Genomic DNA, 24,223 nt, shown 5'->3' with positions numbered 1-24,223 from the left:
GTTGAGGCATGCTCAGCGAGCAGCCTGCTTAAGATTCTCTTGTGCGCTCTCTCTCTAAAATTAAAAAAAAAAAAAAAAATTAAAAAATTTCCTGTAGTATCAGTCCCAGCAAACTGCCATCCACCTTCCACATTAATGGTCCTGGTGACAAGAACCAGGCACCCTTTGTTGGACATCCCTAATCATCTCATTTTAATTGATGGACAAACGGAAACACTCAGAACTTTGGTGTCCCACCTAGCAAATACAGCTGGACTTTGGGCCTCGTTGTGTCCAGTGGCAAAGCTTGTGGCCTTCCCTGACCCCACATGTCCTTCCTGTCCCTCTTACTTCATTGTACCTTTCTCGTATCCCCTTGCTGTTGGCATGTCCCCAACCTAGAAAGATGAGGATATTTTAATAATAGGATACAAGAACTATTTTTTTGAATGTCGAAAACCATTAGGATTATTTTGAGAGGGTCTATTATTTGTTTATAAAGATTTTAAGAATGAGAATATTGTAGCATATACAGTTTGATACCGTATAGCTGAATGTACGGATTTAGGGCATTTCTCTGAAAAATTAAGCTTTTATTAAGTGTCTCTCTCTGTTAAGAGGCATAGTGCTTATATATGTATGTGCGACTTCGGAGGAGCCCCACAGGTGGGGTGTGTGGAGGGAAAGGAGACCAGGCAAGGACAGGGCTGTGCCACCCCCAGAGCATGAAGATCTTACTTGGCTCTTTCTTCACCTTTTGCCCTCCAGATGCCTCTTGTCTCTTCACGTGCTCAGTAACTGAGTCCGCTTGGGCTGCCATAACCAATTACACAGGCTGGGGGCTTCAACAGCAAACATCGATTTCTCATAGTTCTGGAGGCTAGGAAGTTCAAGGTCAAGGCACAGGCAGATCTGGTGTCTTATGAGACAGATTTCAGCATTTGAATTTTGGGTAGAGGGGTGGACACGCAGTTCAGTCCCTAACACTAATGAAAACTAAGGTTTCAGTGTGGTCACAGGTATACAGCTGTCTCTCTGTTAACCCCTCCCTGTTCTTGGCCATGAGCATGTTGAAGTGTGTGTGCAGATTTTGTTTTTTGCTGTTTTACTCTGCATTGTGGTTAACAGGTCTTTTTACTTAGGCTCTGAGATATTAGTTAAATTTCTCTCATTGTATCTTTTTTTTTTTTAAGTTTATTTATTTAGAGAGTGTGTGTGAGTGTGAGCAGGGTTCGGAGGGTCGGGAGGGGGGCGGCAGACAGAGGGAGATGGAGAGAGAGAATCCCAAGCAGGCTCCACGCCCGACTCAGGGGCTCAAACCCACAAACTGCGAGATCATGACCTGAGCCTTAATCAAAAGTCAAGATCTGGACGCCCAGCCAGCTGAGCCACCAGGCACCCCACCTCGCGTTGACTCTTAATGACACTTTAGCCCGGGGCAGGAAGGTGGCCACCTGCCTTTAAGATTGCCTTTTAGCATGTCTGATAGTTAATTTTGGGGGGCTTGCTTTTAATTCTGGAATTGAGGTTCCAGGTAGAGGCCGGCTCCAGGTCAGGATGCGGGATAAAGAATTGCCTGGATGTTCCCTGGCGGGAAGTGGGGTGTTTTGGATGTAGGTAGGGAGCTGTCTGGGTGCTGAGAGGGCTTCCTCAGGTCCAGGCCACTGAGCCCTGACATACCAGCAGCGTCAGCTGTCGGAGCCCAAGAGAACTGCAGACCTGATCCTCTCTTGCTGTTCTGTACATTCAGAGGGGGCCCAAGAGAGGAAAGTGACTTTGCCCCAGGCTAAAGATGGTGGCTTCAAGACCAGGTTGAGATTTCTAGTCTGCAGCACGGCCTATAAGTAAATCTTGGGCTTTGCGGATGAGACAAATTAAAGGACACAACCGAAAGACTTCATTACTTCAGCTTTTGTTAACACAGATCTGCTCTTTGTGAATTACTGAGAGGCTGGCCCGTGCATGAACTCCCGGTCCTGTTGTCTTTGCCTGGGCATCTCTGTATCTGGTGGAAAATAAGCTGATGCTGTTGGAGCATGTGTGTCCCTTGGAGACTTCTCTTCCTCTTTCCTGGGGATGCATCCTTTTTGACTTTTGAAAAAAAATGCAATTGATTTTAACCTGTTAGAGCAGTAAAATATGGTATCTGGCATGAAGAATAATATTAGACACAATATGGCTTAGTTTTCTTTAAGTTTATTGTTATTATTATTATTTTTAGTAACCTCTACACCCAGTGTAGGGCTCGAGCTCACGACCCTGAGATCGAGTCGCATGCTCTTCCCACTGAGCCAGCCAGGTGTCCCCAATGTAGCTTAGTTTTTAAGAGTCATGAATGTTAGAGTAAAATAGGCATATGCTTTATTTTGAATGCATGTGTGTGAAAGTGTTCAACCTGTTGAATTTTTTTAATTTGAAAGATAATTAAATAATAAATTGAAATTAAATGTTTGTAGGATCCTAAGCAGACTCTGTGCAGACAGCAGAGTCTGATGTGGGGCCCAAACCCATGAACCGTGAGATCATGTCCTGATAGATCATGTCCTGATGGAAGCCCTAGAAGCCACTGTGAGAAAACGCTGGGTTCTAGTTTGAAAACCAGTAAATGTAGATAATTTCTCAAGCTCCATCTTCTTCTGGGGTGCCGTGACTCGTGAATGTAATGGGTATCATGCAGTTAAAGACTTTGTAACTTAAAACGGGATAGGTTTCGAGTGAATTCAATTTCCATTCAGATAATATTTGTTGTGTGCCTGCCACGTGTCAGGCGTTGTGCTAGCCCCTGGGAGTTAGTGCAGTGGACGAGGCAGAAGGCAGTCCCACTGGCCCGGAGCCGTGCTCTAATGGGAGAAGACGGCTTGTTATATTGTATGTGGGCAAGTGCCATCAGGGGAAGAAAGCCAGGTGGGGTGGATTGGGAGGATCGGTGTGAGGATTAGGCCCGGACGGCCAGAGCCCAGAAGATCTGTAGGTGGTTAGGTCAGTCTGTGCTGCAGGAGAGCATCAGGGATGGGCTTGGAGTCTAATGAAGAAGGAACTGTGCTCCACAAAGTAGTCGCTCTATCAGGCAGACGTGTTTGACAAACTTAAAAATGAATATGCAACATGATTTTATTTTACTTTAATTTTTTAAATATTTATTTGTGAGCAAATAAATATTTGCACTCCGACTCTGTGCAGACAGCAGAGAGCCTGATGCGGGGCTCGAACCCATGTACCGTGAGATCCTGTCCTGAGCCGAAGTCGGACCCTCGACTGACTGAGCCACCCAGGCACCCCATGCAACATGGTTTTAAACGATCAGATGGTGTATTCATTAGTGTTAGGCCGAGCTGCTGTTGTAGTGGTCCCCAAACAGCATCTCACACAAGAGAGAAAAGTACAGTTGACCTTTTAACAACATGGGTTTTAACTGCACATGTCCACTTACATGCCGATTTTTCTTCCTAGACAGGACAGTACTGTAAATGTATTTTCTCTTCCTTACGATTTTCTTACTACCATTTTCTCTGGCTTACTTTATTGTAAGAATACAGTACATGATACACAGAACATACAAAATGTGTGTTAAGGGACTGTATGTTATTATTAAGGCTTCCAGGCAACAGTAGTTAAGATTTTGGGGGGACCAAAGCTGTATGCCGATTTTCAAGTACACAGGGGCCGGTGCCCCTAAACCCTACTTTGTTCAAGGGTCAACTCTCTTTCCGTCCCACATGTGGGGTCACTGGGCTCCAGTCCACATGGTCATCAGGGCCCTGCCCTGGAGGGTAGCTCTGCCATCTGTTACCCATGGCTTCCTGTGTCTTCGGTCACTGTCTTCTCTGGCTGCCAGTGTTTTCAGGGCCAAGACCAGGAAGGGGCAGTCGCTTCTGTGCATATTCCACGGGTGAGAACTTAGTCACCCGGCCAAGCCTGCCGAGCTGCTGCAGGAGCTGGCACGTGTGGCCTTGTTGGGTGGCCGTGTGCCTGGCAAATCATCTCTGTTAGAGTGGAGACGGGAGAACAGACCTGGGGGAGAGGGAGTTCAAAGTCACCCAGAGATGAGACTCCCAGAGTTTTTTCCTGGGAGTCTTTCTTTTATAAAGATTATGTGAAGAGTGCGCAGTCCTCCTACTGAGAGAGAGCACCTTGTTTATATTGCTTGGACATGTTAATGGTGGAGGGTGCTAATCTAGGACTCTGAGAACTTAGCCAGGCCTTCCCCACCAGTGAAGAACTCTGGTGCAGAGAACAGCCGAATACCTTTTACAGCGAACTTTGACACCATCGATCCTCTCCCTGTAAATAGACTGTCTCTCTTTGTCCCCTTCCCCCACTGCCCCCCCGCCCATGGCATATAAATCATTGGTGGGTAGTGTTTAGGTCAGATTTAAAAGGGCATGGCCAGACACACATTAGTCAGAGAGCCAGCTCCTAATGATTCAGGGGAAGATTTTTAAATTAGTTTTCTCTGTTCTTCTTATCTCCCCTTGGTGGTGACACCAGGTGACTTTGCTGTTTCTTTCCTGAGACTTGATAACAGAAGGGAGGTGGTGGTTACCTCCAAGTGGCACCAAATGTTACTGATTACCTGCTTGGGTAGATACCTGCCGGAGGAGGGAATGGAACCCATGCTCTGAGGTGGGGTTTTGCAGGACTGGGTTACCCTTGTACATTGCGGTGCATTCCGGGCCAGCAGCCCTGCCTTCCCTGCCCTGTTCTCCCGGGTTACCAGAAAAGTGCCTTTTCCTCTTTTTGAGTCTTAAAAATATGTCTGACCCGTGAAGACTCAAATATATGTGGAGAAGACAGACCAGGCAGGGTTTTCAGATTGTGTTCTTTGGAACAGTAGTTCTGATGTGTATTTCTTGAAAATAAGACTCTTGGCCAGATAATTGTGGGGGAAAATTAGGTTCCGTGGAACAAAGTATGCAGCATGCTACCTTCGTCTGAGGTAATCTTTGGCAATCGTAATTAGAAATTGGGGGGCACCTCGGTGGCTCAGTCTCTTAAGCGGCCGACTCTTGATTTAAGCTCAGGTCATGTTCTCATGGTCGTGAGATTGAGCCCTACATCGGGCTCTGTGCTTAACAGTGCAGAGCCGGCTTGGGATTCTCTCTCTCTGCCCCTCCCTCACTCTCACTCACTCTCTCAAAATAAAGGAAAATAAAATAGAAAAAGGAGATTGGGATCCTCCTTGGCAGGTTAGTTGATCCACGAGTGTGACCTCCCAGCGTGTAACACGCGGTAGGACCAGAGCGACCGGCGCATCGTCCTGTTCGTGCATTGTGCATGGGGGACTGCCGAGGGGGACGGCTCTGTCCGGGCACGCGGCTGCCACTGCCAGAGTCCCCTGAGGCCCGCGGGTTAGGAGAGGCAGCCCCCCACCTTCCCTCTTTCATGCACGCAAGGGGGGTTCCCGGAGCCTCCAGCGGGGCCTGCAGCAGGGGCGGCCCAGCTCGCCTGATGGCTGGAAAGCAGCGCCAGTGGGAGTCCAGCCATCATGAAGGGAAATGGGGAGCCTCACTTGCCCCCATCTTGGGCGCCATCTAACAGCTGTTCGGTTACCATCATCCTGCAAAGGCCCTGAGACACGTCTGAGAAAGGGTACGTGTGTCTGTTGGAACGCTGCTCTAGAGAGGGTCTTAGCTGCCCTTCCCTTTGGATTAAAGCACATCTCTCTCTGTGTCTTTTTTTTTTTTTTTTTTGAGTGAATCTGTCAGCTTTAGAATTCCTTCACCTTTTTTTGTTTTTTTTTAGTTTTTTGTTATTTTTAAGGTTATTTATTTTGAGGGAGAGAGAGGGAGGGAGGGAGAGAGAGAGTCAGTCCCAAGCAGGCTCCATGCTGTCAGCACAGACCCCAACACAGGGCTTGATCCCACGAACCCTGAGCTCACGACCTGAGCCGAAATCAAGAATCAGACCCTCAACTTACTGAACCACCCAGGCGCCCCACTGTTTTTGTTTTTGTTTTTGGTTTTTTTGAGTGTAGTTGACACACGATGTTACGTTAGTTTCAGGCGTACATCATAGCGATTTGACCAGCGTGTTCCATACGCTGTATTCCCCGCACATGTGGCCACCATCTGGCAAAGTACATCACTGTTGCAACACCACTGAGTGCGTTCCCTGCGCCGTGGCTTTTATCCTTGTGGCATACATTCATTCCACACCTGGAATCCTGTCCCTCCCTCGCCCCTTCACCGTCTTGCCCAGCACTTCCCTCCTCCGGCAGTCACTAGTTTGTTCTTTGTATTTACAGGTCTGATCCTGTATAGCTCATCTGTCTTTTTAAAATTTACGCAGGGAAGGTGACGGGGTGGTGGCTTCCTTCCACGAAGTGTGAGGATTTGGGTGATGATAGCATCCCTGTCAGATCTAAAATGGGATTCTGAGGATTATCATATGGATAAAAAATTAACATAAATTATGAGAATTCTGTCCCTCTCTCTGAGGGCACCATTATCGGTCCTGTAGGGAGTGTTAGATTGTTGTGCTGATTTGTGGAACTATTAGGTGTGGTTGAATTCCCTGCTCTGAAGTAATGGTGGACTATTTACCTTGTCTGAGCTGCACTCTAGAACCTAATTTTTCCTTTTAACAGAGGATATATGAATTTGGCATTTCTTCCTTACATCTTCATACAATTATAATTTTAAGGTGTCAGTATTAATTCTTTTGAGTTTCTCACAGTAAAGGTTTTCAGAGGCGATTATATCTTATTCTTATTTGGCATAATAGACTAACATATTTATTATGTGACCAAAAAAAAAAATATCCCGCATCACTGGAATTGAGCCCTTTTCAGCTCTCTTCCCCCAGGTCTTAAAATTCAGATTGGAGGGGCGCCTCGCCTCTGTGGCTCAGTTGGTTAAGTGTCTGACTTTGGCTCAGGTCATGATCTCAAGGTTTGTGAGTTCAAGCCCCACGCTGGCCTCTGTGCTGACAGCCCAGAGCCTGAAGCCTGATTCAGGTTCTGTGTGTCTCCCTTTCTCTGCCTCTTCCCCGCTCATGCTTGATCTCTCTCTCTCAAAAATAAATACACATTTAAAAAAACTTCAGATTTGAAAAGTTCTGGTGCATGGGTAGCCTCAGACAGCAGTCGGCCCCCAGGCCACGACCACGGGCGTGGTGATGACCATGGTATGTGTTAGGATGGGGTACCCTAACTGTGAGCTCCCAGGCTTTGGTCTCTGGACTGAAGTCCCTCCCAAGCTTAGCTTGTTGGCACGACTGGGCTGACCACAGGCTTTCTCACTGGCCCTGCTTCGATTCTTAGCCAGATTTGCTTTAATTGGCAAACTCTTTTTTTCTTTGCTGCTTTCTTTACTTTTTGGGGGAGGGGTCTTTTAAATAGGTTTTAATTGTTCAGGCAAAATGGCTATTTGGAGTGAAGAAATTGTTATTTGATTTTTAAAAAATGTTTATTTACTTATTTTGAGAGAGCAGGGGAGGGGCAGAGAGAGGGAGACAGAGAATCCCAAGTAGGTTCCCAGTTGCCTGCACAGAGCCTGACGCGGGACTCGAACCCACAAACCATGAGGTCATGACCTGAGTCAAAACCAAGAGTCGGACACTTAACCGGCTGAGCCACCTAGGCGCCCCTGGAGTGAAGATGTTTTTAGATTTGAATATTGTTCATTTAACATGGGTATTGACTGTGTTTGATCATCTCAAACTTCTCCTAAAATGATCATTTGAGTAACTTTAATAACTCTTTTCTTACTAGTTAGAACCTGGCCCTTTAGATGAAACTCAGATTGCTACTATATTAAGAGAAATACTGAAAGGACTTGATTATTTGCATTCGGAGAAGAAAATTCATAGAGATATTAAAGGTAAGAAAACATGTTGCTTTCCATGCCTCTGAAATCCTAAGGCGGGTGGGAAGGCCCAGTACAGGGGAAGCTTGTACTTCTTCTCAAAGGGAGGTTGTCCTGCACGTGTTCGAGGAGTGCCTTCAACCTGCCTGGGGTGGGGTGGGGTGGGGTGGGGCGGCTTTGAGGGGGATCCCACCGATCCTGCCCGCGTTGAGCACGAGATCTCGAAGACAAGAGACTGTATGTGTTCCGGAAGCACTAACGGGTGAAGCCGAGCAGCACAGAGCGTCAGGAGGTGTCTTGGGGTCTGTTTTTGCAGCTGCCAATGTTCTGCTCTCTGAACACGGAGAGGTGAAGCTGGCTGATTTCGGGGTGGCGGGGCAGCTGACAGATACCCAGATCAAAAGAAACACCTTCGTGGGTACCCCCTTCTGGATGGCGCCCGAAGTCATTAAGCAATCAGCCTACGACTCCAAGGTAAGGGCCGACTCTTCCTGTTTTCTGGGTCCAGAGAGTTGTCTTTTGTGACCCAACCTCACAGCTCTTCCAGGTGGACCAAAGCAGGTTCCTTGAAGCAGGACGTGAAGGTAGTTCTCTCCGACCTCGGTTAGAAACAGATTTCATCTCTGTCTCCTACATCGTTTAATACCCTTTATTTATCCAGCCCACAGTTACTGAGTTGTTTTTTTTTTTGTTTTTTGGCTTAAACAATGTGTGCTCGATGGTGGTGGGGACCAGAGAAGGAGCCCATTGGAAGGTAGGTGTGGCAGAACAGAGGACCAAGGTGGCCAGAATGGGTTCAGGCCTCCTGAGACGGCCAGGTAGAGGCATATGGGTCCACAGAGAGGGGTGGAGATTATCTGTCTATAGGTGGTGCTCGAAGCCTGAGCAGGAGTGGATGAGGGAAGGCGGCCCTGGACAGAGCTCTAAGCATAGTTAAGGGACAAGCATAGAAGGAGGCTCCCACGAAAGAAATGGAGAGTTCATAAAAATGTTAAGACCAGAGTCTGGAAAGAATATGCTTTTAGTTGGTGCTACAGGTTCTTCCTCTCATTATTTTTAATTCTTAGTTAGGATCATTTATTCTCAGAGGCTCCTTCCCAACAGGAGGCAAACCATAATTCTTCTTTTCCACCTTTTTTACCTGTCAAACGTCCTCTCCCAGTTTTTCCTGGGTTGTTTTCCCTGGTACCTTCAACTTTCTTAAACTTCCTAGTTTACACTATAAATCCTAGGCACCTTGCCTCGGGAATCTTTGATTTAACTCCCCTCTCCCCCAGGCTGCTCATTCTCAGGTTGTACACAGAATAATCGTCACACGGTCCACAGAGAATTAATTGGTTCTTCAGAAGTTTCTAGGAAAACAAATATTTAACTCACATACATTTACATGCCAGGCGTTGTTTCGTCTTTTTAAAATGGGAGTCTTGTCAGCAGACAGTAAGTAGACTTTTCCTAGGCACAGAACCTTCCGTCCGGCCCTTTGGGCATCGGTGGGAGCCATCAGCTGTTTAAAGAGCAGATGTTGTATCAGAGTGGCAGGTGTACCTGCTTCTAGCATGGCAGGGACCCACCTAGCTGTCTCACTTTTAAGTTGTGGTGTGGCTGTGACTGCCATGGTCATGCTGATGGCTTTGGTAGCCACTGGCCGGTAGGTGACTGGTGGGTTTTCAACCCCTAGCGTAACAGAGCTCTGTGGGCTTCATCGTGCTTTTTGCCCTGTGGATGGGTTCCCTCCATCCAGAGTCCTCTCTGCAGCCACCTTTGCTGATGGGGTCATAGCATTTTAGGACTTGACCAGTCCTCTCTCTTTATTTTAGGCTGAGGCCCTTTTATCGGAGTTCATAAGTCTAGATTTTGGTAGGGACCAGAACCCAAGTTTCTGAACTCATCTGATTACACCACACTGATGGCTTTCTTCTCTTCCTTTCTAGTAAATGAGCTGATCAATCATGGCGCTTGTGACCCTGGATTCAGTTCTTGTATTTTCAGTATTAAGACACCCATCACTGGTCACTTCACATTTTTTCCTCAGGGAGTGGCCTGGTTATCCAGGACCTTCCCCTTCCTCTCTTTCTTCCTCTTGCAGGGCCACTCTGGACTTTTGCCCAAGATGTGGCCTCTGGCAGCAGAGGTTTTACTGCATCATAAAGCTTTGCCACCTTTTTTCCCCTGGAGTTCTTGTCCTGATCCAAATGCTCTTATCTGATCAGTAGGTGTTGCAGTGTTCTTAGGTAGATTTAAAGATACTGGTCTCCAGCTCTGGGGACGACCGCTTGGCTGGGGAGCTTGAGAACGTAGATGCCACTCTTCTCCCTCTCTTACTCTGGCTTGTCAGAAGTGAATTCTTTCATTTGCCTGGGTCATAGCCAACACCTCTCAACTGGAAATCATGTGCAAAAATTACATTTATGTGAACTTGGCTTCCCAGATTTGTTGACCCAGGAGGTGTGGAAAGTGCAGATAAGGCTAATCTCTATGTCTGAGTCTGGGGCCTCGGGGGATAACGTGACATTAGTTCCCTCCCAGTAGTTGTGGCTCTGGGCTAGCAGCTTTTGTCTGGAACAATGCCTGATTTACAGATCCTCTTCCAGTGACTGCCTCCCTTCTCAGAGGCTGGCCTGGCCGCCTGGCCGCCTGGCCCCCTGGCCGGGTGCTCTGTGCTCTTGGAGGGGCTTTGTGGTTACTCTGCTCTCCTGATACACAAACTTATTTGGTTTGCTTTTCATGGGCCCCTTCCGGTCTTCCTCACGTGTCCATCCAGGCATTTTCTCCATCAGCCTTTGCATTCCAGAAAGGAGTGCACAGCCCCGGTGGGTGGTTCTGTTCCCATCACTTTCATTTTTGGTACACTCCCTGTTGTTCAAAGGAAGGTCTGGTTGGGCCAAGGATAGCATGCACCTGCCTTCCTGGGATCTTCATCTTACTGGACCAAAGTTTTATTAGTTAATTAACTAATTAAAATTTTTATTCGTTTTATGTGTATGTCTAGAACCTTGTTTAACGTAATGACCTCTTGAACCCGTATCTTTGACTGCTTGTCATTTGTCCAGACTCCTTAGGTGTCCTGAATGTGTTTGTACACAGAGGACGTACATATAGGATGTCTTATGTTGATCTTAGTTCATAATCTAAGTACGACATTATTAGGTCATGATTACCCATGTGTCTTAAGAGCCTTATTTCTGTTACTTTTAAGGTGAAGTAGGGTAGCTTGGTTTATTTAAGAAGCCTTGAGACCTAGAAGATGTGCCAAGGGAGATAACTCTGCTCTCCCATAAGGAAGCCTTTGCTTTCAACACTGAGCAGGGGCTTGGGCTGGAGAACATTAATCTTTCTCCCTCCACCCACCCCTCCCCCCCGCCCTTTGTTTATAAGGTTATGGTGATGGCATGTTAGCAAATGGATTGGACTTGTGTAAAGACATAGTCCGTGTTCCATGTCCCTTTTGTGTATTCATTCATTTGGTTATTGCTGTAGTTGTGCCCAGTGCTAAATAATTGTATCTCCCATGAGTAATTGCAGTACTGGGCAGGTAGCTCTAACAGGGAGCGGGGGCGCAGGGAGCTGAGTGAGGAATGTCAGAGCGAGCTGGGGAAGGCTTCACAGACCCCTTAGAGATGAGGGAGGGATGTTCGACCCAAGTCCAGTGTGGGAACGGAGAGACCTATGTATCTGGATTGTAGATTGTGGTGAAGAATGTAAATGAGGCTGGAGAAATTGACTTGCCTGTTAACTGAAATATCCTGTAGACCCTGAGAGGCTGGTGTCTGTATTCTCTTGTAAATGACTTTTCCCTTTTTATGGCCTCAAAAGCAGTACATACTGGAAAATACGGGGTGGGGGGGGTGGCGGGTGATGGAAAAAGAAAAACATCTGTAGACCTATCACCCCAGCACAGGCTTAAGTTATTTTGATGTCCACTCTCCAAAATAACCATATATTGTCTAACCATGGTGAAAAATGGCAATAGGTGATAGATGCGTTGGTGAAAAAAAATTGTTAAAGATGAGTGAAAAGCAGCAGTATTAGCCCATCAGTTTTTGGAATCTGCGTGGTTGGCCTGTTCACTGCAGCGTGTGATTGGCTCTCCCTGTCTGGTGCTGATCCGCTGGCTTCCTCTGGTTCCAGCACAGGATCAGGAATTACCACAGACCCCGCTGCGAGTGATGAGTCCTGGAGGTGGGGGCAGGATAGGATGTGAGCCAGAAGGGAAGACATGCAGCTAGGAGAGTAAACAGTAGGCTCTCAGCACGAAGTAGTGATTGGGGCTTTTCTAATCAGCCGTGTGTTGATGTTTGGTGCTGAAAGGATTTTTATACCTTTATATGCTGCTTATAAATGTGTTCCTCAGTACTGCATCTAAGTAAATAGTTTCTGTCAAATCCTTTTTTGACCTATGTTTTGACTAGTTATAACTGATTTGGGATTCGTATTTTTTTCTTTTCTTTCTTCCTCTTTTTTTTTAAAGATTTCCTAAACAAAATTTTTTTTTAAACGTTTGCTTATTTTTGAGAGAGGGAAAGAGACAGAGTGTGAGTGGGGAAGGGGCAGAGAGAGAAGGAGACACAGAACCTGAAGCAGGTTCCAGGCTCTGAACTGTCAACACAGAGCCCGACTTGGGGCTTGAACCCATGAACTGTGAGATCATGATCTAAGCGGAAGCTGGGCGCTGAACCGACTGAGCCATCCAGGTGCCCCAGAAAAGATTTCCTTTTATTAACCACCTATATAACACTTCTAGTCCAGATCACTGCAGCTTAACAGATCACTTCCAATTCACAGCTATTTATTAACTAAGAGCAATGGATAAAATCCATACGCTAATTCAGAAAACTTCACATCACCACCAGTTTAGAACATCTAATTCACCAAGTTTAGATGATTTAAAAACAACAATCAGAAATTAAACATCTTTGGGGTGGCTGGGTGGCTCAGTTGGTTGAGCTTCTGACGCTGGCTCAGGTCATGATCTCATGGTCTGTGAGTTCGAGCCCCGCATCAGGCTCTGTGCTGACAGCTCAGAGCCTGAAGCCTGTTTCAGATTCTGTATCTCCCTGTCTCTCTCTGACCCTTCCCCGTTCATGCTCTGTCTCTCTCTGTCTCAAAAATAAATAAACATTAAAAAAGAAATTAAACATCACAAATAAGATTTTTTATTTGTCAGCATTAAATGTCTGAATTTTAAACAGATTCTCAGACTGGTGGCTCCTATCCATCAGCTCGTTCAAGTTTAGCACTGGTTTCATCCCCAGTAGTTTTTCCAGAACTACTGCCTTCACCATGAATCTGCAGGAGTTTTCCTAAATCAGATGTGGGCTTCTTCAGCATTTTTACTTTTCTAACAAAGACCTCACGGAGTGGATAAATAGACTGATAAGCCTTTTCTGTATCTTTTCTGATGCAGTTTAGAATGAGTTTATAAATTGAAAAAAAAATTCTTTAATGTTTATTTTTGAGAGAGAGAGAGAGAGAGAGCACAGTCAGGGGAGGGGCAGACACACACACACACACACACACACACACACACACACACACACACACGCACAATCGGAAGCAGGCTCCAGGCTCCCAGCTGTCAGCACAAAGCCCAACAACACAGGGCTTGAACTCATGAACTGTGAGATCATAACCTGAGCCAAAGTCAGACGCTTAACTGACTGAGCCCCCCCCAGGCACCCCTGTTTAGAATCAGTTTATTGACCACTTCTTTCAAGTCATTTATCTGTACCTCTTGGGTCGTGATTTCTATCACCTTTTTCCAATTTTGTCGGACCTGTTGGTGTTGACCATAAGTGGTCTTCTGCATCTGGTGGTTGCATTTTTTAGTAAAACCAACACAACATAGATGAAGCAAATAACCATCGGTAATCATGACATCACCATGAGCTTCAGTCCTGGTCTGCTGTGTTTTGACCATGGAGCACATTTTCTTACAGCTAAGATCCATGTCATGGAAATTAGGCAGTTTTTGCCCTGAACATCCTCACTAAACAGCTTGACTTTCTAAATGCAGTTTTATCGTTCCTGCAAATCAACAAGGCTCACTTCAAAAATACAACCCTTGAGGCCATCAGATGTGACTTTGGTTCCTTGATTTCTCCTGACGAGTGTTTTTCCAGTATTTCTTATATTGACAATAGCTGGTACTTTCACATCGTATGCGTCTTACTTAGAAAATGGACCAACCACTTTCTTCCTGGCTCCCTTTTTGTCACCTTTCATAAGGCACTTGTTCTGACCACCGCCATCGTGCTGCTCAGGGAGCCAAAAGGCGGGATTCTTGTTTTGTTTTGTTTTTCTCCCCGCTCCTCTTCCTCGTGATTATAGACAGTTGACTGTGGTTCCTTCTAGAATATTTTCTGTTCATAAATTTTTCATACCACTTACAGTGTGTTGTATCTGCAGATTTGTAGTCAGCTTACTTTTACTTAATTAACATGGTATTACAAGGGTTTAGAATGTTGTATTTTAGTAGCAACCCCAGCCTCACTGGCAAGAGTCTCTGATCATCAATACCAGGTAACTCTGTGGTCACTTAGGAGCATGCCTCTAGAACTGTGCGTGTAGGAAAAAAAATCCGTTCACAGATACGTATCTGCATTTCAAAGCGCCTGCCCTTACAGCTGTTGACTTGGGTTTATATTGAAAACCCGTTTGTTTTCTTTTAATATCTAGTTTCGTGTTTTTCCCAGATGGCAGTAAAACAGGCCTCTTCTGATGCCTCAATTTTAATTGCTTTGGAAAATGACCGCCCTTCCCCCACATAACTTTTATTTTAAAACCCAGACACGTGTTCCCATGTGATGCCACATTTCCTAAATACAGTAATAGATAGACTCTGGTGTTATTTCTGATTCTCTGTCAACAACGTCGTCACATGTGCAGTATTTCCATAAATATGTTAGAGCAACTTAATCATTCCTCCCAGGTTTAGTGTGAGAAGTGCTGCTGTTGAATGTTTTGGGCAGCATACACCATTTTCTAAATCTAAAATTACTTATTTAGGATAGATTCCTAGAAGTGGAATTAATTGGTTTTAGCAAGTGTGGATATTTTTATGGCTTTTGATACATAATGCCAGATTCCTTGCCATGTGTTCAAGTGTCCATCAAGTTTTCCACATTAGTCAGCAGGGTGTGAGATGTCTAGAGAGGGAGTCCCCAGGGAGGAAGATGCTCGGGAGCCCCCAGAGAAGCCCAGGGAACAAAGGATAGAGGGGGATAGAGGGGAACCAGGTGCCCAGAGGCCAGGAGCCACACACCTGGCACCTGGCTGATCTAGGAGGATCCAAAGAGGAATTCAAGAGCTGGCGTGACACACGGGCTACTGACTCGGCTGCCTGGCTGGATGGCACATGTTTTGCCATGACGAAGCTGTACTGGCCGGCCCTCCCGGGGGACGCAGGAGGGCGATGCCTGTGCCTCTCTGAAGACCTTGGCAATGTCTTATGGGTGGGGCTGAGAAGGCGGCTTCCTTGGCCGACCTTTGGCCTGTACTGGCGTGTGGAAGCAGGGGCTGGGTCCTTGAAATGTTGTAGCTGTCTGCTTATTGTCCGGCCTGGAGCCTGAGGGAAGTAAGTGCACGGGCATGCCACGAGAGGCCGCCAGCAAAGACCATCGTTGGTCTGGCCTTCCAATTACCAAGTTTTTAAGTGGTTGTGGAATGCTTGGGGGCCTGGAGGTGGTCTCAGGGGTCAGTGGGACTAAGGCCCTGTGTCTGTATGGCCGGGAGGCAGATGGGTGCCAAGCAGCAGGCTTTGCAAAGAGCAGCAGTTCTCATGAAGTCCAGGAAGGCGGGAGTGGCAGCTGGACGTTGAGGGGAAAGAGCTGCCGCCATGTGAGGGCTGAGTGCTGCCCCGCGCTCGCATCCCTCCCTCCCTGCACGCCTGCTCTCGTCCTGCCGCACGCCCCCGTGACCCAGCTTCCCCCTCCTGGAGGCAGGCACTCTGCGGTCAGTCACCTTCTTGCTGATTTTATTTATTTTTTATTAAAAAAAAATTTTTTTTTTAACATTTATTTATTTTTGAGACACAGAGAGACAGAGCATGAACAGGGGAGGGTCAGAGAGAGGGAGACACAGAATCTGAAACAGGCTCCAGGCTCTGAGCTGTCAGCACAGAGCCCGACGCGGGGCTTGAACTCACGAACCCTGAGGTCATGACCTGAGCCGAAGTCGGACGCTTAACCGACTGAGCCACCCAGGCGCCCCCTTGCTGATTTTAAAAGCAACTACACATGTGAACTGAAACAGAGTCTGGGCTGCCAAGGGAAGGCAAGTGGGAATATGGCTCCCCGTGCCGACTCTTCCAGTCCGATCCCTGTAGGACGAGGAATTTAGAATGGGGCTCGCCGCCTGTTGCACCCATCTTCACTGAGAACAGAAGAAATGGAGCGTGTGGTTGGCCCCGACCACACGGGCTGCCGGGCGGGGAGATAGCCGTGAGGGTCTCTGGCACTCACTAGGGTTGTGAGGACACGGCGGGTCTTGAAGGTCAGAAATGTCTGTGTCCTGCCGTGACCCGAACGGTGTCTCAGCCTTTCCGTTTCCTTGCCGTAGAGTGAGTGTGAGGGATCGGTTAGGTTCTGATCTGCCATGGGTTTCCAGTGCCCAGTGAGCAGAGCACCAAAGGTGTGGTAATTGCTGTGGGGCAGAGGCCACCCTGCCTCCTCCCCTGCTTTACTGGCCCCTCGGTCCTGCTGTGTCCTTAACAGCGGCTGTCCCCTTTGCCAGGGGCTGCTAGCAACTGCCGAGGGAGCCTCCTTAACTGCTTTCTCCAAGACTACCTGCTTTTTTTTTGTTACTTGCCTCCCGTGGCCATGGGGTTCGGTTCCCCCCAGTTGACCCCCTGTGGCCACAGCAGGTGCTGGGCAGGAGTGGGACTGGGCAGCTGGACCCCGTGTGAGGCCTCCTGCTTCCTGCCAGCGGTGGATCTAACCAAGCCCCTAGAGCCAATTAACCTGTCATTTGACAGGAAATACAGGAGCTTGAAAAACAGCAGTAATTGACTCCAGGAAGAAACCAGACAAATCCATAATTTGGGGGCCTGTTTCTTCCTCAAGACAGTGGCACTGGGGAGATGGGGCAGGGTGCAGACTGTTGTACATTAAAAGAGCCTTAGGTGACCTGCCGGCCGATCGCAAGGTATGGGCTTCCTTTGGATCCTGATTCCAGCAAGCCGACCGTGAAAATACTTTTTTAAGAATTGAGAAGATTTAACTATTGTTACAGCATATTAAATTATTGTTAAGTTTACTTATTTATTTTGAGAGAGAGCACGAGCAGGGGAGCAGTAGAAAGAAGGAGAGAGAGGATCCCAAGGGGACTCCATGCTGTCAGTGCAGAGCCCGACGTGGGGCTTGAACTCACTAACTGTGAGATCATGACCTGAGCTGAAACCAAGAGTCGGATGCTTAACTGACTGAGCCACCCAGGTGCCCCGTATTATTGTCAGTTTTAAAATTACTGTTAGTTTTAGGTGTTGATAGGTAGTAAAAAACCCTTGCAAAGCTGAAGCAAAGGGTGCACGTCACGGTGTGTGTGATTTCCTTTACAAGGCACTGTGGCAAAAAATAGACAAAGCCCATGTGGCAAATTGTTAATAATTAGTAACTTCATGTGATGAGTCTGGCGGGGGGGTACATTCAGTTAATATTCTCCATTTCTATGTGCGCTTGAACATTTTCATAAGAAACCCATTTCCTTTAAGTTCTAGGCACTATGTGAGGCACCTTGCTCAACCACCCTGGTATTATTCCCATTTTACAGATGAGAGAACTGGGCTCATAGGCTAGATATTTTGTGTAATGTCATAAGGCTTTGGTTGTAGAACTGGCGTTTAAACCCAAGTCTCTGGGACCAGTGTGCCTGCTCTCGACCTCACAGCTGTGCTTAGTCGTAAGCTGGCTTGATGGGATGAGTCGCGGAACCCCTCCACGCCCCCAGTGTGCCCTCTCTGCTCACCTCTCCTTACCCATCCTACAACTCCGGGGACTTCAGTTAACACGGAGTGCCTTGTACTTCCAGCAGTAAATGGAGGATGAATAATTGTAAAAGCTGCCTAGGTGCAGGGCCAGAGGATGTTTTATGTATTAAATTTTCTCCTATGTGTCGCCTATTTTGAAATTATTCCAAAGCCTTTTTTCTGTTCACTTAAAAACAATGATCTTCAAAACCTCAGAAGTACACTGAGATGTGTGTGAATTTTTTTTCCTTCCTTAAGAAATCTATTTATTTGAATTTATTCACTTCCCGGTGTCTCTAAAGATGCTCTGTTGTTGCAGGCAGACATCTGGTCCCTGGGCATAACAGCCATTGAGCTCGCAAAAGGGGAGCCCCCTCACTCCGAGCTGCATCCCATGAAGGTTTTATTCCTCATTCCAAAGAACAATCCCCCGACGCTGGAAGGCAACTACAGCAAAGCCCTCAAGGAGTTCGTTGAAGCCTGTTTGAACAAGGAGCCAAGCTTTGTGAGTCTTGCAACCTCGGGGCGGGTGTCTCTTCCTGTGCGGCCACACTTGGTCTAGATACATCTTCTTGGAATTTTTGTAATCGCTCTTGTCCTAGTCACCATTGTCTTCACGATCTCGTTGATTTTTTTTTTCTAATTTTTTTTTTTTTTAACATTTATTTATTTTTGGGAGAGCACAAGCGGGGGAGGGTGAGAGGGAGAGGGGGAGATGCAGAATCTGAAGCAGGCTTCAGGCTCCGAGTTGTCAGCACAGAGCCCAATGCAGGGCCTGAACTCACGAAACGTGAGATTGTGACCTGAGCCAAAGTCGGAAGCTTAACCGACCGAGCCACCCAGGCGCCCCACATTAATTTTTTTTCTACATGGCTATGATTGATTTGAGTTGCAAATTTTTTATTTATTGTTTATCTTGCAAGAAACAGAAGTTGACTTATTTTCTTTCAGATTGTCTACCATCTCATAACCTCATTGAGCCCGAAGACTGTTCTCCGTAATATTATATGTGGAATCATAAATTTTTAATATTTATAGTGAAAGGTCAGGCTATTTTAAGCCGTTTTTAGTAATCGCGAAGTCTGGCCAAAAAAATAATGGCTAAATGTGTCTTTAAAGTAGATGTTTTCAGGTTCTTCTTGGTGTGTGTTAGGAAAGAAAAGGCAAATAAAAAAACAGAAGTGAATCACCCACCTTGCCTTCCTATCCTTTCCTTTTTACTCTTTTTTTGGGTACAGTTGACCCTGGCAGAGTCATATGGCAGTAACCCTATACAGCGTTAGCCGAATTGTCTCTCAATCAGGATATATCTTTGAAAGTTACCTTTGTATTTCGGTGTTGTGTATAGCACCGTATGCCCTTGATTTGTTTCTGAGTTTTGCAGCAGCATTGGCTGAAGGCCAAGCCGAAGCCCTTTTTTAATGAGCTCCTATCTGAAAAGGGGTGACTAAGTTTACAAGAGCACCATGGTTCTCTAATATGCCAGCTTTGTGAAGGAATGCGATGGGGAAATGCAACATTTTCTCCGAACCTCTGGGGGTGCAGCCTGAGGCCACACAAGCCGGCATCTCAGGAAAGCATCAGGTGTCAGGGGTGTGGACTGTTCCTCTCTCTGTCGACACCACTCTGGACGTGCTGTCTTGATGTGAGCCCCCCGCCACGGTGCAGCAGCACTTAAGAAGATACACCCGCGATGTGGACTAACCTTCCCATTCCAAGTCGACTTCTAGTATCCGCCTACTTGCCCAGTGCACACATCCCCATCCCTGCCTGGTCCCCACGCGCATGGAGGGAAAGGACGAGAAGCTGAGGGTTTGAGCACTTCTGACACACGTGGAGCTTCACAATCAGGGAAACTGACAGGGAGGGAGACATAACCTGAGGTGACCCAGGTTTTCTGTAAGCTTGAATTTGAGACACCTGCCCGGCTCTCATGAATAAAGCTTTAGTAACTCGGAGTAAGTGGGACCTTAGTCTAACTGGTGTTGTTTGTGTGTTCTTGCTGTTTGCCCCGGTTTGGGCTACATTCGTTTCTCCCTGGGAAGCCATGCTCCCCGTAATGATTGGGTTTGCCATCCTCAAAAGCGGTTGCCAAGTTCCAAGTATGCTGCGTGGCTGTGGCCAGGCTGAACCCAGGCCCTGGGTGAGGGCCTCGCCCCAATCCCAGGGGAAGAGACAGACTAAGGAAACCAGTATTTCTGAATTGGGGAAGCTGATGAGCCAGGGAACTTGGGTTCTGTTTTGGTATCAAAGAAAAGGGAATCTCTTGGCTCCTCTCTAGTTTCCTCTAGATGTAGCCAAATGAACATTTATCTTACTGTGTTGGGGAGAAGGAGCCAAACGTTAACATAGAAGATCACCAAGGTAATACAGAATATATATTTTCTCTCCTGCCGGCATTTGTAATAACATGTCATGTGAACACCGGAAGGTATGTGTTCTAGGTGTCTTGAATGATCTCTGAAATTCTCTGACACGTTTCCTGTGTAAATGTGTTTTTCTAGAGGAAGGTTGTTTGCTTTCATCAGATGGTTACCTGTAGAATGTTCAGGACCGCATTAGATACTAAGTGCTGTGTGTCCACACTGAACGTGGACTCCACCCACGGGTGCCCAAGGACTGTTGTTTGAATAATGGCTTTGTTACGGAAACAAACTCTGAAGCAGAACTTGATCTTTAGTTTTAGTTTAGTTTTAGCAGGCTTGTTTGACATTTTGAGGCAGAAGTCTGTCCTTCAGGGCAGAATCAGAATGCAGGGAACTTCATCTTATGCTTTCTCTCGTTTGGTGGTTTGTTTCCCAGAGACCCACTGCTAAGGAGTTACTGAAGCACAAGTTTATAATACGCAACTCAAAGAAGACCTCCTACCTGACCGAGCTCATCGACAGGTACAAGAGATGGAGGGCCGAGCAGAGCCACGAAGACTCCGGTTCTGAAGACTCAGACACGTGAGTCGGCTCCCCCGGATTGTAGGGTGCACATGAGCCGGGCTGCTGTGGGGGTGGGGGTGGGGGGTGCCTGTGAGCCCTGGGCACGCGTCACGTTCGTGTGTGTTCTTGTCTCTTGTTTGGGTGTTGTGGGGGGTGGGGAGTGGTTGTTACTGCCTTGCTTGTGAATTCGATATGTCTTTAGATAATCCAGCTTGATGGGGATTCTTGTGTTTGCACGGGACAGTTTGGGAGCCTATTAGCCTCTTTTTGTTGCCAGTGGAGTCTGTCCAGGAAAAATCTGTATGGCGGAATTGCTCTTAAAGGACTAGAACTGGCCTCCTTCTCCTTTTCTTCTTCCTGCTGTTAAAAATATTGATCAAACTGCCTTAAAAGTATTTTTTAAAAGATAGAAACGTATGTTTTTATGATCTCGTGTTGTGTTGTGGTAGACACTTGGGTTGTGCAAGCTCTGTGGGAAGCTGCTTACTAAAAACTGGCATCAAGTTAAGCCTGTTGGAATTCCGTTAGCTGAAGACACGAACGAGGTGTCGGGGGAAGCTAGACTACCTGCTCTGATGTGAACGTGGGGGCCGTTAGGACAGTGTCCTGAATACAGGCTGTGAGTCGCTGACAAGACATCCAAGAGGATGTGTCCAGTGTAGAGTGGCATCCAGGCTCAGGAGGCGTGTAGGCGAGGGTCATGGATTTTAAGTCATCACGCTCTAAATGGTCGTTGGAGCCACGAGAGTGAATGGTGCTGCCCAGATTCCATCTGCAGAGTGCGAAGGACCCGAGGCCTAGGGCCGAGTGCTGGGAAGCACCTAGAGTAGAGGATGATCCTGTGGATGACCCGGGTCAGGGGTGATCTGGGTGCAGAGAGCCTGCAGGGGAAGGGTGATGAGCAGGAACATTGAGGCTCAGGGCTCAAGCAGGTGAAGGACTGAGCAGTAACCCCCTTGTCCAGTGGTGTGCTGGGCATCAGTGGCCTTTGGGCATCAGTGCAGGGGCGAGGTTGGTTCTGGCGTGAGTAGAAGGTAAGGAACGGAGGCAGTGAGTGTAGGTAACACATCCAAGAATTCAGACTGAGACATGGCCGTAGCTCGAGGGGCGGGTGTGTTGAGGGAGCCACAGGCCTGGCTACTTGTTCATGGGAAGGAGACCAAGAGGAGAAAAGTGCCCTCCGGGAGAGGGGTTGTCACGCAGCGGGGGATTGTCTTGCAGAAGAGACGCCTCTCTCCCTTTCAGGAGGCGGGATGGAAAGTGTGGGTGCGGCCGGCACTGTGGGAAGTTATGGGAACCTCAGTCTGATGGTCTCTCCTTTTCTCTGAGGCAGGAGGCAAGGTCCTCTTCTGAAAGGGGGGTCAGGGGGGTGTGGTGGTGGAGATGGGAGGTAGGGGTGGAGTCTGGGGGGTGGCTGGGCAGTGCACAGTGCTCGGTTGGGGCAGGAGAGCGTGGGTCTCCTTGGGACGGAGCCGTGCGCTGGCTCACGGAGTTGGCCTGAATTTCTCTACAAAGGGAAACAGATACCGACAGCCAGGCATCTGGAGGCAGCGACTCTGGGGACTGGATCTTCACTATCCGGGAGAAAGATCCAAAGAATCTTGAGAATGGAGCCCTTCAGCCTTCAGACTTAGAAAGGAATAAGGTAATGTTGGCTCAGCGACTAACACCTGTCATCATCAGCCAGTGGTGGTCCTGTGAGTCCCTTTTGTGTGGAGCCTGCTCCTTTACTGGGCAGGCTTTTTTGGAATCTCGCTGTCCCTGAATTGACAGATAAGAGGTTATGTTGTCTGGTATCCTGCGATTTCACTCCTATGTGGAATTTGAGAAACACAACAGGTGAACATAGGGGAAGGGAAGGAAAAGATAAAAACTGAGAGGGTGGCAAGCAGCAAGAGACTCTTAAATACAGAGAACAAATTGAGGATTGCTGGAGGGGACGTGGGTGGGGGGCGGGCTAAATGGGTGGTGGGCATTAAGGAGGGCACTTGTTGGAATGAGCGCTGGGTGTTATATGGAAGTGACATATCACTGGGTTCTACTCCTGAAGCCAGGATTGCACTGTATGTTAACTAACTTGAATTTAAATTAAAAAACAAAAGAAAAAAAAAGAAAAAGATTCTGTCTCATGACCCAGAGAGTCAGACCTGAGAATCTGGCCTCAGGTCTGCTCTGCAGAGGCTGCTGCTGTCTCCCCACCCCACCCCCAGCCCTGCACCACCACCGTGGAATCCGTTTCCTGACGCTTGCACATTAGCAGGGGTCAGGGTATTGCTTTGTGTATTGGGGTTACTCATAAAAGGTACCAGAATTTTGGGATGAAGTTTTTGTTTAAGATCTTAAAAACAAATGTAGTGCTTTTGGTACATATATAAAACCTTACTTTGATTAATTGGTTTTATGCCTATTTAAGTTTATGAAAAACTGTATTTTTAAAATCTTTTTACAGCACAGTGGCGTAGTCCCTCTCCGGCAGTGTAGACCAGTGGCTGCCCCCTGGTGATCCTATAAGTCTGGCTTTGATAAGCAGATAGGAGTTATTGTAGAGGTTGCAAAAGTAGAAAATAGGCCGCTGTCCTACGACAGTCACTTGGCAACAGTCAGCTTCGGTTCTGGTTTATGTAGTCAAGTCCCACTACATAGGTAGCACAGTGTTGGAATACAGATGCCACTTTTGGGACCTCGTGGGTCTTTCCATTTGGAATCCGGACCCCGGTTTCCCCACTTGCGTGCTTGTTGCGCATTGCTGCAAATGAAACATTGTAGTCTGGTGAAAGCAAGACAGACCCATTGGGTATCCCCGCAAACAGACAGCATTTCAGATTTGATGTGATGCATGTCTGAAGTCTACAGTTGGAATTGTTGCAGTATGAATGTTAAAATACTTCTCTCTGATTACCTTTTCTTTCTTCCCTAAGATGAAAGACATCCCAAAGAGGCCTTTCTCTCAGTGTTTATCTACAATTATTTCTCCTCTGTTTGCAGAGGTAAGATCCCCAGTTGACTTTGGGGGGGGATGTGGCGGGGGAAGTAGTGGGGAGCAGGGTCCTCTTTCTGTGACATGTTGCCCGTAGCATTTGGGAGGTTAGAAGAAGTTGGCACAAGCAGGAGGAGAGTCTGCACCGTGGTCCCCTGAGGCCAGCCGGGATTGGGCACGGCCTTCCCGGCGCCCCTCCTGGGAAACGTCCCTGTGATGTCACCTCAAGTGTTCTGGCCCAGCCCAAGTCTCTGTGTGACCAGGGCGATTTTCAGCCTCAGTTATACTACCTTCTACAAAATCCGTTTGGCTGTAGCGTGGTTGCTTTGCCGCAGACAAGTATATGGTGATGTAAAAAGTAGAATTTTATTTGAAAGGAGAAATCGGATTCCCTGGAGACCTCAGTTGTCCTAGAGTGCCCCCATATTTCACTGGGATCCTCTTGTAGTCACTTAACCCAGCAGGCCACCAGTGTCCCCAGTGAGCAGCCCCTGTCCCTCCTTCGTTCTGGGACTACACCCATGTGCTGGTTCCCTGTTCCTTCCCCGGGGAGCCCCCCACGTCCCCACCC

General features: G+C 47.4%; 1 protein-coding gene and 1 pseudogene across 2 annotated transcripts in view; one reads left to right on the top strand and one right to left on the bottom strand.

Annotated features, from left to right (window-relative positions):
• The window catches only part of STK24 (serine/threonine kinase 24), a 126,543-nt gene that overhangs the window by 92,764 nt on the left and 9,556 nt on the right, over positions 1 to 24,223 (top strand). For both annotated transcript variants that reach the window (XM_042929479.1, XM_042929473.1), the window contains exons 4-9: positions 7,691 to 7,799; positions 8,101 to 8,258; positions 18,065 to 18,250; positions 20,548 to 20,693; positions 22,191 to 22,320; positions 23,594 to 23,662. In XM_042929479.1, coding sequence (XP_042785413.1) covers positions 7,691 to 7,799; positions 8,101 to 8,258; positions 18,065 to 18,250; positions 20,548 to 20,693; positions 22,191 to 22,320; positions 23,594 to 23,662 — 798 coding nt within the window. The remainder of the gene's footprint in view (positions 1 to 7,690; positions 7,800 to 8,100; positions 8,259 to 18,064; positions 18,251 to 20,547; positions 20,694 to 22,190; positions 22,321 to 23,593; positions 23,663 to 24,223) is intronic.
• On the bottom strand, positions 13,405 to 17,758 carry LOC122224418 (annotated as a pseudogene).

This window comes from Panthera leo, chromosome A1, assembly GCF_018350215.1.
Source record: "Panthera leo isolate Ple1 chromosome A1, P.leo_Ple1_pat1.1, whole genome shotgun sequence".
Taxonomy (NCBI): domain Eukaryota; kingdom Metazoa; phylum Chordata; class Mammalia; order Carnivora; family Felidae; genus Panthera; species Panthera leo.
The sequence above is the reverse complement of the archived record's forward strand: the minus strand, read 5'-3'. Positions and strand labels throughout refer to the sequence as shown.